This window comes from Physeter macrocephalus, chromosome 20 (assembly GCF_002837175.3).
Source record: "Physeter macrocephalus isolate SW-GA chromosome 20, ASM283717v5, whole genome shotgun sequence".
Classification (NCBI taxonomy): Eukaryota; Metazoa; Chordata; class Mammalia; order Artiodactyla; family Physeteridae; genus Physeter; species Physeter macrocephalus.
In genome coordinates, this window is record NC_041233.1 from 51,465,365 (window position 1) to 51,481,164 (window position 15,800).

The 15,800-nt window shown below is 40.7% G+C and overlaps 1 protein-coding gene across 3 annotated transcripts in view; it reads right to left on the minus strand.

Annotated features, from left to right (window-relative positions):
- The window catches only part of MYOF (myoferlin), a 160,139-nt gene that overhangs the window by 65,386 nt on the left and 78,953 nt on the right, over window positions 1-15,800 (minus strand). For all 3 annotated transcript variants that reach the window (XM_007107116.4, XM_055081062.1, XM_007107117.4), the window contains exons 20-21: window positions 3,480-3,657; window positions 2,133-2,257 (exon numbers count right to left, since the gene is read on the minus strand). In XM_007107116.4, the coding sequence (XP_007107178.2) occupies window positions 2,133-2,257; window positions 3,480-3,657 (303 nt within the window). The remainder of the gene's footprint in view (window positions 1-2,132; window positions 2,258-3,479; window positions 3,658-15,800) is intronic.

Consider the following 15,800-nt stretch of genomic DNA (forward strand, 5'->3'; position numbering starts at 1 on the left):
TCATTTTCAAGAAAAAATACACAAGAAGACAACAGAAAAATGAAAAGTTTTTTTCTTTTACATTTAACAATGCTCACCATAGCTCAACTCTATTTTTCTTCAAAATGCAATCAACACTGATACATATATTTAAGTAATAAGACAAGATTTTCATATAGCTTTGACCTTTGAAACCACGCAAATTTTAAGTATTCAAAAAGCAAATAAAAGAAAAACCAACAAGGATGGGGGAAGGAACTCTAAAATGGAATGTAAAACAGAAAAAAAGTGAACCTAACTATATTTCAGATGAATAACATAACTACACTGAAGTAACCCAAGTAACTTTTGAGCACAATATTTTTACTATATTCCCTTAGTTTGAAGGAAAGAACCATAAACATATCAAACTCTAAATAGCTTTGTGTTTTGCGGTACTTCACCTATGGATTTTGGGATTAAACTAATGAGTAAATATATCGAGGAAAACGGAAGCCAGGTTTCTCACTGTTGGAGAAGGGAGTTGTAAATACAGAAAGAGTGAAGACTAGAATAAACCCCATGATGTTAGAATGGAATTGGGGTTATCCTTATAAACTCATTGCATTCAGTATATTGAGAGATATAGAAATAAACATACATATGTATATACAGGTATGTTCTCATGCAAGTTTGTCTGCTGAGAAGGCCTAGAAGCAATGACATCTCAGTAGTAGTGAGCACTCCAATACCCTGACCTTGTTCTTCACATTCCATTCCTACTAAAAGGAACCAGGGCTCCTTGGAGAAATGGTGATTCCAGGGTTGAGGTACAGAAAGTACAAGATAAGCTCAGGACAGATTATTGCATCACCTTGAGCATCTGCCAACAGAGAGGTTGAGGGAGAGCCCACCATGATCCCCAAAAGCCTGACCATGGAAATCCACTGTCCTGTCCAGATTAGTATGGAATTAGGACAGCTTGGTCAATGAAGAGAGCTGATGAGAAGAACAAAGATGAAAAATGCTGAAGAACACCCAAAACATAATTAGAATAGAGGTGTGACCAATTCTCTACCAAGTCCCTTGAGATGGAGATTGGAAATTAATACCACAACCACAATGCATAGCAATTGTACCTCTGTTACGTAAACAATTATGCTTAAGTTAAATGTATAATTCTCCTTCAATATTGTCTTTAAAACATACAACAATATTTTCAGATTTTGCCATGGGGTCTTAGATCAAGTATATTCCAGGACCCCCAAATGTCATGGTCCAACCCTGACAGGTTGGATCTTAGAAAAATTAATATTCATGTAAGTTGGAAATCAAAACACTAATACCAGATGGATTTTATCAGTACCTGATAGAAATAACTTAGTATCTTTGACTTAATTAGAAATATCCCAAACACGTTCTTCTCCTCATCAATGTCGACTAGAAGGATAATCAAAGATATCACATCTATGCAAGTTCCCACCAGAGGGAACCCCCCCCAACCTCCAAGCAAGGAAGTCCACTGAGCCCACTTCTTCCCACAGTAGAGATTCTTACCGCTTTGACAGCAAAGCTCTAAGTGTTGCATGTTTCTACTGGAATGAACCACTCTCCACACCATACTTCACATACAAGTTGCGGCAGAAACTGTGAGTTGTCCCCCTACTTCAACATCCATCCTCTCTTTTCCACAGCAAGACAACTTGCACCTGGACATATGCCTGCCCAGGCATAAGACTGTATTTCCCAACTCCCTTGTAGTAAGAGGCAGTTGTATGACTGGATTCTGGCCAGCGGAAAATGAGTAGAAATCAAGCCTGTGACTTCTGAGTGTTTCCCTTGAAGGAAAAGGCCTGTGTCATCTTCTCCCCCTCTTTTCCCCTTCCTTCAGGCTCAAGGGTCGGGGTAGTGGTGAGCTGCCTCTCCCGTGCAGACTGTGACAACTCCTTAGCGATAGCAGAGCAACAAGGGGGGAAAAAGCCTGGGTCCCTAACGCCAATGAACTTCCATATCAGCCTTGGATTACCTACCTCAACCGTTACTAAAGAAATAGCTTTCATCTTGCTTACCATTATATTCTGAGCTCTTGTGGTACAGTGGCCTAACCTGCATTCTAACTAACACATAATTCACTCTGTTTGGTGAAAAGGAAATGCAGAAAAGATAAAACTCACCAGCCGTTCTGCCATGACTAGGAGAGTGTTCACTGTATCCAGGCGATGACTAATATCCTCCCAGTATGAAGTCAGTGTAACAACTGGCTTTGTGTGGGTCCAAGGCAAGTAGTAATAGTAGTTCCCTGGTGTAGAAAATTGAGGGTCAGTGAACACTGGACACTTAAAATAAACAACACGTCTACTGAAAAGATGTGCAAACTGGACTGCTTGGGTAATCATAGGCCTGGGGGTGTGGTTTGGGGTGGTCTGGTTCTTTCATTTTATTTAATTAAGCAACTGAGGAATAAATAGAAAGTTCTTATTCATTTAGCCTGCTCTGAAAATCTCTACAAGACCCTAGTAAACCTAGCACAATGATCGCAGGATCTTTTGGTGATTCAGGACCATGTGTCTGAGCATCACTGATGATTACATAACAGAGCAGAATAGAGAGAACATAGGAGATTAGACTATGTATTGTCCCCGAAAACTGTTATTCTAAATAAATATTTTTGTTGGAAGTGGGACAAGAAAAAAGAATTTTCTGGTTTTTTAAAAGCCTTAGCTAGATACATGGAATTTGATATTACTAAGAGCCTTACAGTAATTAAGAATTATTAGCCAACATTTTCTAGCACATTTTATATTTTAACACTACTTGTACAAAAATTAGGTAAAAACTCTGGCGGCAACCGTTGGGGCATTTGATCAGAATTTCTCTCTCCCTTCTCTACACTCTCCAACCATTTGTCGATATCTTTATAAGGGCACTCTCATACTCTGCCTTCTATTATGGTTTATTTTATACACTAGAATGTAAGCTCCTTAAAAGCAGGGACTGTTTCTCATTTATCTTTGTTCAAATACAGCTATTTAATCCTCATGGCAACTCTGGAGAAGATGAAGAAACTGAGGGTTAGAATGAAGTGATATGGCTAAGGTCAGAGTGCTGGGAAGTAACTGAGCCAAGACCAGATGCTTGATTTTCCATCCACTTCAACTACTCAATCTAAGAGTGATCTGGGGCCCGGCAGGGCAGAGGTGGGCTGGGACAGGAGCTGCCTGGGGGGAGGCTCAGTGTTCAGCTAGTTGCCATCTTGTGACTTTACAAAACACAGCAAGTGTTAAAGTTGAGCATGGGAGGGGCCCCTGGAGTACAGCCAAGGGTCTGCAGCTTCTAGGGTCTGACCATTCTTGAAGGTGCCTGAACTCCAGCCACCTCTCCTCCCCATTCAACCTTTCCCGTTCCACTAAGCATATGCTGGGGATAATGGCTTCCAGAGGGAGAATACACTGCATGCTTCTCGTCCTGTGGTGTACCCACTGTAAATGTGTACAGGAGAGAACGGCCAGTGTCCGTCTTACCATCAAACATGGCACGGCTGTATTGAGTGCTTGATGCCAAAGGCTTACAGGTCGTGTCAAACTTGTTGCCATAGTTCCCAATGCTGACTTCAAACTGAATGGCCTCGCCAACGTCTTGCAACATGGTGGCCGAATGGAACACAGCAGACAGGCTGTACTTCCGCCTTCGCTGATATTTCTACAAAGTATGAGCAGACATAAGGCTCAGAGAAACTCCTTTTGCTCCAGTTTACATGTGGAATTCTAGCAGATGTAATTCTAACCATAATAATTCGTGTTGAGTTAAATGCCAATGGAGAATGTTCTTGGATCTAGTTCCCCCTAGTACAGTTCCCCCTGTACTCAAACAAGTGGGCAAAGACAGAAGTACCAGGATGTTCATTGCAGAGTTGTTTGAAATAGAGAAAAAATGAAAACAATACAAATGTTTAACAATAGGCCACTGGTTAAGCAAATTATGTTACATCCATATAACGGAATGAAAGTTCATAAAAAGGCTTAGGTAGGTTCATATGTACAAACATGGAAAAAAGGTATATTTTTAACTGAACCCATTAAATATATATTTTAATACTGGCATATGCACAAAGTCTGAAAGAATATAAATCAAATTGTTAACAGTAGTAGTTATGTTGGGGTAGGTAGAGAGATTATGGCTAACTTTACTGTCTAACTTATACATTTCTAATAGCTTGAACTGTTTAAAGTATTAATTTTCTAATCAGAAACAATTAAGACTTTTAGGACTTCCCTGGTGGTGCAGTGGTTAAGAACCCGCCTGCCAGTGTAGGGGACACGGGTTCGAGCCCTGGTCAGAGAAGATCCCATATGCCGCGGAGCAACTAAGCCTGTGTGCCACAACTACTGAGCCTGCGCGCCACAACTACTGAAGCCCATGTGCCTAGAGCCCGTTCTCTGCAACAAGAGATGCCACCGCAAAGAGAAGCCTGTGCACCGCAACAAAGAGTAGCCCCTGCTTGCCACAACTAGAGAAGAGCCCACGCGCAGCAACGAAGGCCCAACGCAGCCAAAAATACATAAATTTATTAAGGAAAAAAATGTCTTTTACTGTCAGAGTCTCTTCAGCAAGTGGTGTTGGGAAAGCTGGACAGCCACATGTAAATCAGTGAAGTTAGAACACATCCTCACACCATACACAAAAATAAACTCAAAATGGCTTAAAGACTTAAATATAAGAAATGACACCATAACACTTCTAGAAAAGAACATATGCAAAACATCCTCTGACATAAATCCTAGCAACATTTTCTTAGGTCAGTCTCTCAAGGCAATAGAAATAAAAGCAAAAATAAACAAATGAGACCTAATTAAACTTACAAGCTTACAGAAAAGGAAACCATAAACAAAACAAAAAGACAACCTACAGACTGGGAGAAAATATCTGCAAGTAATGCAACTGACAAGGGCTTAATTTCCAGACTATACAAACAGTTCATACAACTCAATAACAAAAAAAAGCAAACAACCCAATCAAAAAATGGGCAGAAGACCTAAATAGACATTTCTCCAAAGAAGACATACAGATGGCCAATAGGCACATGAAAAGATGCTCAAATCGCTAATTATTAGAGAAATGCAAATCAAAACTACAATGACATATCACCTCACACTGGTCAAACATGAAAGAATGCTCAAATCGCTAATTATTAGAGAAATGCAAATCAAAACTACAATGACATATCACCTCACACTGGTCAAAATGGCTATCGTTAAAAACTCTACAAATAGTAAATGCCAAAGAGGGTGTAGAGAAAAGGGAACCCTCCTACACTGTTGGAGGGAATGTAAATTGGTACGCCCATTATGGAAAACAGTATGGAGATTCCTCAAAAAACTAAAAAAAAGAGTTGCCATATAATCCAGCAATCCCACTCCATCATATATCCGGAGAAAACTCTAATTCGAAAAGATACACGCACACCAATGTTCACAGCAGCACCGTTTACAATAGCCAAGACATGAGCAACCTAAGTGTCCATCAACGGATGAATGGATAAAGATGTGGTACATATATACACGTCAGCCATAAAATACTACTACTCAGCCATAAAAAAGAGTGAAATAACGCCATTTGCAGCAACATGGATGCAACTAGAGATTACCATACTAAGTGAAGCAAGTCAAAAAGAGAAAGACAAATATCATATGATAACACTTATATGTGGAATCTAAAATATGATACATATGAACTTATTTACAAAGCAGAAACAGACTCACAGACATCGAAAACAAACTTATGGCTGCCAAAGGGGAAAGGGGAGGGGAGATAAGTTAGGAGTTTGGGATAAGCATATACAAACTACTATATACAAAATAGATAAACAACAAGGTCCTACTGTATAGCACAGAACTATATTCAATATCCTATAATAAACCATAATGGAAAAGAATATGAAAAAGATGTGTATATGTGTAACTGAATCACTTTGCTGTTCACCAGAAACACAACACTGTAAATGAACTATACTTCAATTAAAAAAAAAGAAGACTTTTACTGTCAGATTTAAAAATAAATGAAATTAGGTACACTTACTTTTCTGAAATAGAGATCAAACATTGTTCCTTTCTTTTTAAAATTTATTTTGTATTTTTAAATTTTTTTATTGACGTATAATTAACTTACAATATTTTATTAGTTTCCGGTGTACAACCTAGTGATTTGATATTTTTATACATTACAAAATGATCACAAGTCTAATTACCATAAAGTTATTACAATGTTATTGACTATATTCCCTATGCTGTACATTACATCCCTGTGACATTTATTTTATAACCGGAAATTTGTAGCTCTTCATCTCCTTCACCTTTTCACCCATCCCCCCACACCCCTCCCCTCTGGCAACCACCAGTTTGTTCTCTGTATCTGTGAGTCTGTTTCTCTTTTGTTATGTTTGTTCATTTGTTTTGTTTTTTAGATTCTACATGTAAGTGAAAGTGCTCTTTTTATAGAGCACAGCCAGAAGAAAGACAGGGAGATTATTTGACTGGCTATAGCTTAAGTGGTTGCATTATTTGGGAAAGCTCACTTGGCTATTTGTGACTTGTTGTCCTTTACTTTTGATTTCTTAATCTTGAGATATTGCCAGGCCTAGGTTTTTGGTTGCTTATGTAGGCTGCCAAGACTTGAGAGCCACCACCGTCTAATGGTCTCCTTGTTTAATTATACACTACATTGTTGTTCATCCATTCAAAAAATCAATGGATTCATGGTTGCTTCCACATTTTGGCTATTGTGAATGCTGCTGCTATGAACATGAGTGTACAGATATCCATTTGAGTCCCTGCTTTAAATTCTTTTGGGTATATACCCAGCAGTGAATTGCTGGATCATATGGTAATTCTATTTTAAACTTCCTGAGGACCATTTTAAGAACATCTGACAGTGACTGTAGTTTGCTGTCTTAAAGCAGCGGTCCCCAACCTTTTTGGCACCAGGGACTGGTTTTATGGAAGACAATTTTTCCACGGACGGTGTGGGATGGGGACACGGATGGTTCAGGTGGTAATGTGAGCAATGGGGAGCAGCAGGTGAAGCTTTGCTTGCGTGCCGCTCACCTCCTGCTGTGCGGCCCGGTACTGGTCTGTGGCCCGAGGGTTGGGGACCCCTGTCTCAAAGAACCTTGGGGAGAGAGGTCAAGATGGTGGAGGAGTAGGACATGAAGCTCACTGCCTCCCACAAATGCATCAGAAATACAACTACATGTGGAACAATTCTAACAGAATAGCTACTGAATGCTGGCAGAAGACCTTAGACCTCTGAAAGGGCAAGAAAATCTCCATGTAACCAGGTAAGACAAAAGAAAAAAGAAAAAAAAAAAAAAGAAAGTGAGAAAGGAATTGGGATGGGACCTGCACCCCTGGCAGGGAGCTGTCAAAGAGGCAAGGTTCCTGCACCCTGGGAAGTCCCCTCACCAGTGAAGAGATCAGCTGGGACAGAGGAGGAGCTTCGGAGCCTCAGAGGAGAATGCAGCAACTGGTTTGCAGCAGCTAGAATGGAGAGAGACCTGCACAGGCTGTCAGTGCCATCACTTTGCACTCCCTAGCCTAAGATCCCTAAAACAGAGATTAAAATAACAATAGAAAAAACTCAATAAAACCAAGAGCTGATTCTTTGAAAGGGTAAACAAGATTGACACACCTCTGTCCAGGCTCACCAAGAAGAGAAGAGAGAAAACTCAAATAAACAAAATAAGAAATGGAAAAGGAGACATAACAACCAATAATGCAGAAATACAAAAAACCATAAGGGAATACTATGAACAATTATATGCCAACAAATTCAACAACCCAGAAGAAATGGACAAGTTTCTAGAAACATACAGCCCACCAAAATTGTATCAAGAAGAAATAGATAATTTGAACAGACAGATCACTAGAGGTGAAATAGAATCTGTAATTTAAAAAAACCTCCCTACAAAGTGTGAAGTCCCTGTGAAGGCCAAGAGGGCTTCACAGGTGAATTCTATCAAACGTACAAAGAAGAACTTATACCAATCCTTCTCAAACTCTTCCAAAAAATTGAAGAGGGGAGGATACCCTCAAAGACATTCTATGAAGCCAACACCACCCTGATACCAAAACCAAAGATACCACCAAAAAAGAAAATTACAGGCCAATATCTTTGATGAATATAGATGCAAAAATTCTCAACAATGTATTAGCAAACCAAATCCAACAACACATAGAAAAGATCAAACACCACAACCAAGTGGGATTCATCCCAAGTTCACAAGGATGGTTCAACATATGCAAATCAATCAATGTGATATACCACATATACAAAAGAAAAGACAAAAACCACATGATCATCTCAATAGATGCAGAAAAAGCATTTGACAAAATTCAACATCCATTCACGATAAAAAAAACTCTTACCAAAGTAGGTATAGAGGGAACACATCTCACCATAATAAAAGCTATTTATAACAAACCCACAGCCAATATACTACTCAACAGTGAAATGCTGAAAGCCTTCCCACTAAAATCTGGAACAAGACAAGGATGCCCACTCTCACCTCTTCTATTCAACATAGTAGTTGAAGTCCTAGCCACAGCAATCAGATAAGAAAAAGAAATAAAATGGATCCAAATTGGCAGGGAAGAGGTAAAATTGTTATTATATGCAGATGACATGATTCTATACATAGACAACCCTAAGGACTCCACACAAAAACTAGAACTGACAAACAAATTCAGCAAGGTAGCAGGATACAAGATTAACGTACAGAAATCGGTTGCATTTTTTTACACTAAGAATGACATCTCAGAAAGGGAATGTAAAAAACAATACTTTTCAAAATCGCACCCCCAAAAATAAAATGCTTAAGAATAAACCTGACCAAGGAGATGAAAGACTTATATGCTGAGAACTATAAAACATTAATAGGGACTTCCCTGGTGGCGCAGTGGTTAGGAATCCACCTGCCAATTCAGGGGACACAGGTTCAAGCCCGGGTCCAGGAAGATCTCACATGCCACAGAACAATTAAGCCTGTGTGCCACTACTACTGAGCCTGTGCTCTAGAGCCTGCGAGCCACAGCTACTGAGCCCACATTCCACAACTACTGAAGCCTACACTCCTAGAGCCTGTGCTCCACAACAAGAGAAGCCACCGCAAAGAGAACCTCGTGCACCGCAACAAAGAGTAGCCCCCACTTGTTGCAACTAGAGAAAGCCCGCGTGCAGCAATGAAGACCCAACACAGCCAAAAATAAATAAAAAATACAATAAGTTGTTTAAAAAAACAACATTAATAAAGGAAATTGCAGATGATTCAAAGAAATGGAAAGATATCCCATGCTGTTGGGTTGGAAGAATTAATATTGTTAAAATGCCCATAGTACACAAAGCAATCTATAGATTTAATGCAATCCCTATCAAATTACCCAGGACACTTTTCACAGAACTAGAATAATCATAAAATTTATATGGAACCATAAAAGACTCATAATTGCCAAAGCAATCCTGAAGAAAAAGAACAAATCAGGAGGCATAACCCTCCCAGACTTCAGACAATACTACAAAGCTACAGTAATCAAAACAGCATGGTACTGGCACAAAAACAGACATGGATCAATGGAACAGAATAGAGAGCCCAGAAATAAACCCACACACTTTTGGTCAATTAATCTTTGACACAGGAGGCAAGAATATACAATGGGAAAAAGTCTCTTCATCAAGTGGCATTGGGAAAGTTGGACGGCCGCATGTAAATCAATGAAGTTAGAACACACCCTCTCACCATACACAAAAGTAAACTCAAAATAGCTTAAAGACTTAAATATAAGACATGACACCATAAAACTCCTAGAAGAGATCCTAGGGAATTCCCTGGAATCCCAGTGGTTAGGACTCCACGCTTCCATTGCAAGGGGCATGGGTTTGATCCCTGGCCAGGGAACTAAGATCCTGCAAGCCACACAGCATGGCCAAAAGAAAAAGAGCAGATCCTAGGCAAAACATTCTCTGACATAAATCATACCAATGTTTTCTTAGGTCAGTCTCCCAAGGCAATAGAAATAAAAATGAAAATAAACAAATGGGACCTAATCAAAGTTTTACAAGCTTTTGCACAGCAAAGGAAACCATAAAAAAAAAAGAAAAGAAAAAAGAAAAGACAACCTACAGAATGGGAGAAAAATATCTGTAAATGATGCAATTGACAAGGGCTTAATTTACAAAATATACAAACAGCTCATACAACTCAACAACAAAAAAACAAACAACGCAATCGAAAAATGGGCAGAAGACCCAAATAGACATTTCCAAAGAAGAAATGCAAATGGCCAATAGGCACATGAAAAGATGCTCAACTTTGCTAATTATCAGAGAAATGCAAATCAAAACTACAATGAAGTACCACCTCACACTGGTCAGAATGGCCATCATTAAAAACTCTACAAATAACAAATGCTGGAGAGGATGTGGAGAAAAGGGAAGCCTCCTACATTGTTGGTGGGAAAGTAAGTTGGTAGAGCCACTATGGAAAATAGTGTAGAGGTTCCTCAGAAAGCTAAAAATAGAATTGTCATATGATCCAGCAATCCCACTCCTGGGCATATATCCAGGAAAAACTCTAATCCAAAAAGATACATGCTCCCCTATGTTCACAGCAGCACTAATCACAAGAGCCAAGACATGGAAGCAACCTAAATGTCCATCAACAGATGAATGGATAAAGAAGATGTGGTACACATATACAAAGGAATACTACTCAACCATAAAAAAACCCGAAATAATGCCATTTGCAGCAACATGGATGCAACTAGAAATTATCATACTAAATGAAATAAGTCAGAAAAAGAAAGACGAATACCATATGATATCACTTATATGTGGAATGTAAAATATGACACAAATGAACCTATTTACAAAACAGAAACAGACTCATGGACATAGAGAACAGACTTGTGGTTGCCAAGGGGGAGGGGGTTGGGGGATGAAGGAGTGGGAGATTAGGTTTAGCCGATATAAGCTATTATATATGGAATGGATAAATGACATAAATATATGTCCTACTGTATAGCACAGAGAACTATATTCAGTATCCTATGCTAAACCATAATGGAAAAGAATATTAAAATGAATATATACATATAACAATCACTTTGCTGTACAGCAAAAATTAACACAACACTGTAAATCAACTATACTTCAATTAAAAAAAAAAAAAACCTTGGGACATCCCACTATTATGAAATCTCCATTTTAGTTAAAGAAATTTTTGACATAGTACAATTGAAACCTCCCATGGGATTTCATTAGAAACCCGAGTCTCAATCTTTTTGAAAGACTTTCTAAAACACTGATTTGCAACCTTAGCTGCAAATTGGATTGCCCAAAGAGCTTTTATATATTTTTATATATATATTTATATATATTTATTTTTATTTATTTATTTATTTATATTTATATCTGGGCCCCATCTTCCAGAGATTCTGCCTGGGCATTTCAATTTGAAAAACTTCCCTACCTTAGTCTGCTGTCACTTTGGTAGAGAGGGGCTTAAGGGACTTTTGTCACTTGTCAGGAGTCCCCTTAACTACCTACAACTAAGCCCCCTGAACTATCCATGGTTCAGAAATGCTGTGGAAATTTGAGGTTTGGTTTAAATTACTGAATGAAAATTACAAAGTAGGAAGTTATTTGTATTAATCAGACCTTATATATACAGCATAACTTCTTTGTAAACCATCTAGGATGATATCAGAGAAGGGAAGGAGCAAAAATATGAAACATAATTTGGGGCCTAAGTCAGGGCCCAGAAAAAACGAACAGCATTTAAGCCAGAGCTGCCTGTTACTGCAGAAAAGAAAGAAGGCACGTCAAGAGGTGCTGCAGAAAGGCGGGGATGCCGCCTCTGGCCGGGCTGGCTCTGCCCTGCACACCTCCACACGGCCAGGGTTCCATTAGATCTCCCTGGATTTCCCCACGCAGAACTCACACTCACCCGCAGAAGCCCTGACAGGACCCTCACCCTGGAGGGTCTGAGCTGTAAGATAATAAGTGGTGTTTCTGGCCAGCACAACTCCTAACAGAGTGGGCTCTCACTGTGAGCCAGCCACTCAAGATGGAGCAGCTCCCTCGACCACTTTGTGGGTCAAAATCCACGAGGGGCGCCCCTACCATCTGCTCACCTGCCCCAGAGCCCCATGATCCCGGAGTAATAGTGAAGCTGAGAATTCTGCCCTTCCCCAGCCCTTTCCTACTTCCCCTGTGCCCTCAAGCACAAAGAGGTGGTGAGAAGTAACTAGCAACACAGTTTAGGGCGCTCTGTAGCCTCAGCTCCACCCCCCCCAACTTAGTAGCCTTGGGGCAAAACCACCTACAACAGGGAAAGTTGAAGAATATAAATTATAGTCTACTGAAATATAATTCAATGCATCCATTGATGGATGTTTAACTTTGCAGGGCCTTGGGGCTCTCTTTCTGATCTTCAGTGACCCGTGCAAGTTGTAGGTGTAGGTGGTATTACGGAGAGTTTCAGAAGTATCGATAAATTTGGGGAAGGGGGTGAGTTTTGTCAAGCAGAATACTGATAGGAGGTAGCAAGTAACAGCTCATAAAAGTGGCCGTGGGCCCAGGAGGCAGGGACATTAAGGGTCAATGACAAGGAAACTGTGCCAAGGAAAACTGCCCAACTTGCCACCTTTGGTCTAAAGGAGCTGACGGATGAATCTCAATGTGTTGTTTCAAGCAATATTTATTGACACTTAACGTGGGACAGACCATTGGGAGCTCTAAGCCTGGGGCTGCAACAGCTGATCTTCTTCTACCTGCCTGATTCCTTAGGAAAGCACCCAGGCTGAACCCTGCTGCATCCCTCACGGGGTCTCTTAACCAAGCTCATCTGGAGCACCAGGTTGACTTCTGCTCTAGGGACATGGGGGAGCTCTGGGCTCTTGGGCAACTGAGTAGGAAAAACTCACTCTTCCTCCTGTGTGTCTCCTTTACTCTCACACTACGATCACACTGTGAATACTTCTGACGCCAGATGTGGGGAGGATATTCCCACACTGAGCAATTCTGCCACACCAGCTAGGTATCCTACAATTTAACTCAATTTTGACACTGTCCACCTGGAGATAATATCAGATCCCACAGGTTAAGGGCTCAGTCCCACAAAACTCCCCTACCCACTTCACCTGCCCTTTTGACCCATTAGCCATAAATTGGAGGTTCCCACAATCCCCTCTTCAGGTTAATTTGCTAGAGCAGCTCATAAAACTCAGGAAAACAGTTTACTTACTGTTTATGGGTTAATATAGAAGGATATGATAAAGGATGCAGATGAACATCCAGATGGAAGAGATGCACAGAGCAAGGTTTGTGGGAAGAGGCGCAGAGCTTCCACGCCCTCTCCGCACACACCACTCTCCCAGTACTTCCATGAGTTCACCAACCCGGAAGCTCCCTGAAACCCATACCTTGGGGATTTTATGAGGCTTTTATCATGTAGGCATGATTAACCATTAACCCAATTTCCAGCCCCTCTCTGAAGAATAATGGGGGGTTGGGCCGAAAGTTCCAGCTTCTAATCATGGCTTGGTGACCAGCCTCCATCCAGGAGCCCACCAAGTCACCTCATTAGAACAAAAGACTTTTTTATCACCCAGGAGAGCTAAGCGACTTGGGAGCTCTGTGTCAGGAACCAGAGTCAAAGACCAAATATTAGAACAAAAGATGCTCACAAGTGCTCTTATCACTTAGGAAATTACAGGGGTTTTAGGAGCTCTGTGCCAGGAACCAGAGGCAGAAATATATATTCTATTATTTCACAAGGACCAAGTTGCCCTTTTGTTGAAGCCTCTTCAACTCTACCAGAAAGTTTCATTACTTGCATATGACCGGGTCACAGGATCTTTTTAAGTTGGGCAAGGGTCATGATCACCTTCTAGATTGGCCACTCTCATGAAATCCTCTCAGCAGCTGCACAAATCTGCTCATCTCACTCTCTTCCTGGACTCCTGGTTGCTTGAACTGTGGGTTTATCCTTGGCATCTCAGCTCCTTTCCTGCTTTTTAATTTTGTTGGGGTTTTGGTTTATATAATTCATTTCTGTTTTTATTACATTTGTGACACAAACCATTCTGGGTTTAATTATTTGGAGCAAAGAAAATGAATTCAGTTTTGTATTTCAGTTTTAAAAAGCTATTCTTTCATACTGTTGACATATACCGTGGGCAGTAAATATCATTGGTTCTTTGTTTCTATATTTTGCTTTTATTTTAATTAACTTTATGACATAAGCTTCTTTACCTGTTTGTGTTTAATTATTTGGAGTAAAGAAAACTAATTTGGTTTTGCATTCTAGTAGCTAAAGAGTTTTTCCTTTACACTTTGCTGGGCTTCTTCCTTTCCCTTCCCCTTTTCCCCTCTATTATTAATGTTTAGAGCAAAGAGAAGGGTCGTGGACTTAAACTGTGTTCTGGTGATGGAACAAGGAGGCACTGCGATTGCTGAGAAACCACAACAACATTTCCGCCTAACCGCAATTCCAACTGAATCTTCAAGAGCCATCGGTAACTACTCAAGGCCAGAATGACCCATGCGTTTCCATGGAGCCCTTTGGGTGGTTTCTAGCCATTCTCTGGCATGATCCTGGCAGTAAATAGTACGTAAGCTACTCCACCTCTCCCCCTACCTGCTCCTCTTTTCCCTTTTTCTTAACTTGTCCTTAAGATCTATTATGATTCCTGGACTTCAGAGGTGATAGTGCTGTGGAGTGGACAGACTCAGACCAGGACCCTGCTGACTGGACGAACCTGTTGCTTTTGACTCAGTGTCTCTTTAACAAGTAAAAAACAAACCGATATTAATTTACACTGCATGATCCCACAACATGAACCCTTCTTGGAATGCAGGGTAAGTAAGGGGAGGACAGCAGCCTGAGGAAGCCTTTTGGGCAGGGGAGAGGGGTAGGATGGGGTGGGGGAACCCGCAAGGAGAGGCCACAGGCAGGGGGGCATCAGTTAGCTGGCTGCCCCGGCAAACAGTTCAGATTTCTGGAACATGTAAGGACCAACCCAGGATTCTTAGACACAGCTGGAGAAGAGGTGGTATGTATGTGTCTATATATAAAATAATGGAGTATTATCCAGCCACAAGAAAGAAGGAAATCCTCTATTTGCCCGACAACATGGATGGACCTGGAGGGCACTATGCTAAGTGAGATAAGTCAGACTGAGAAAGACAAATACTGTGTTATATCACATATATGTGGAATCTAAAAAAGCTGAATTCATAGAAGCAGAAAGTAGAATGGTCATTACTAGGGGTTGGGGAAATTGAGGAGATGCTGGTCAAAGGGTACAGACTTGCAGTTAGAAGATGAATAAGTTCTGGCAATCTAATGCACATCACTGTGATCACAGTCCATAATACTGTATTATGTATCAATACTTTAAAGTTGCTAAGAGACTAGATCTTAAAAGTTCTCACCACAAAAAAATGACAGTTCTGTGACATGACAGAAGTGTTAGCTAACAGTAGGGTGTATTCATACTACAACATATAAATGCACCAAATCAACACACTGTACACCTTAAACTTAACACAATGTTATATGTCACATGTCAATTTCTTTTTAAGTTCAAAAATTAAAAAAATAGGGCTTCCCTGGTGGCGCAGTGGTTGAGAATCCGCCTGCCGATGCAGGGGACACGGGTTCGCGCCCCGGTCCGGGAGGATCCCACATGCCACGGAGCGGCTGGGCCCGTGAGCCATGGCCTCTGGGCCTGCGCGTCCGGAGCCTGTGCTCCGCAACGGGAGAGGCCACAACAGTGAGAGGCCCGCGT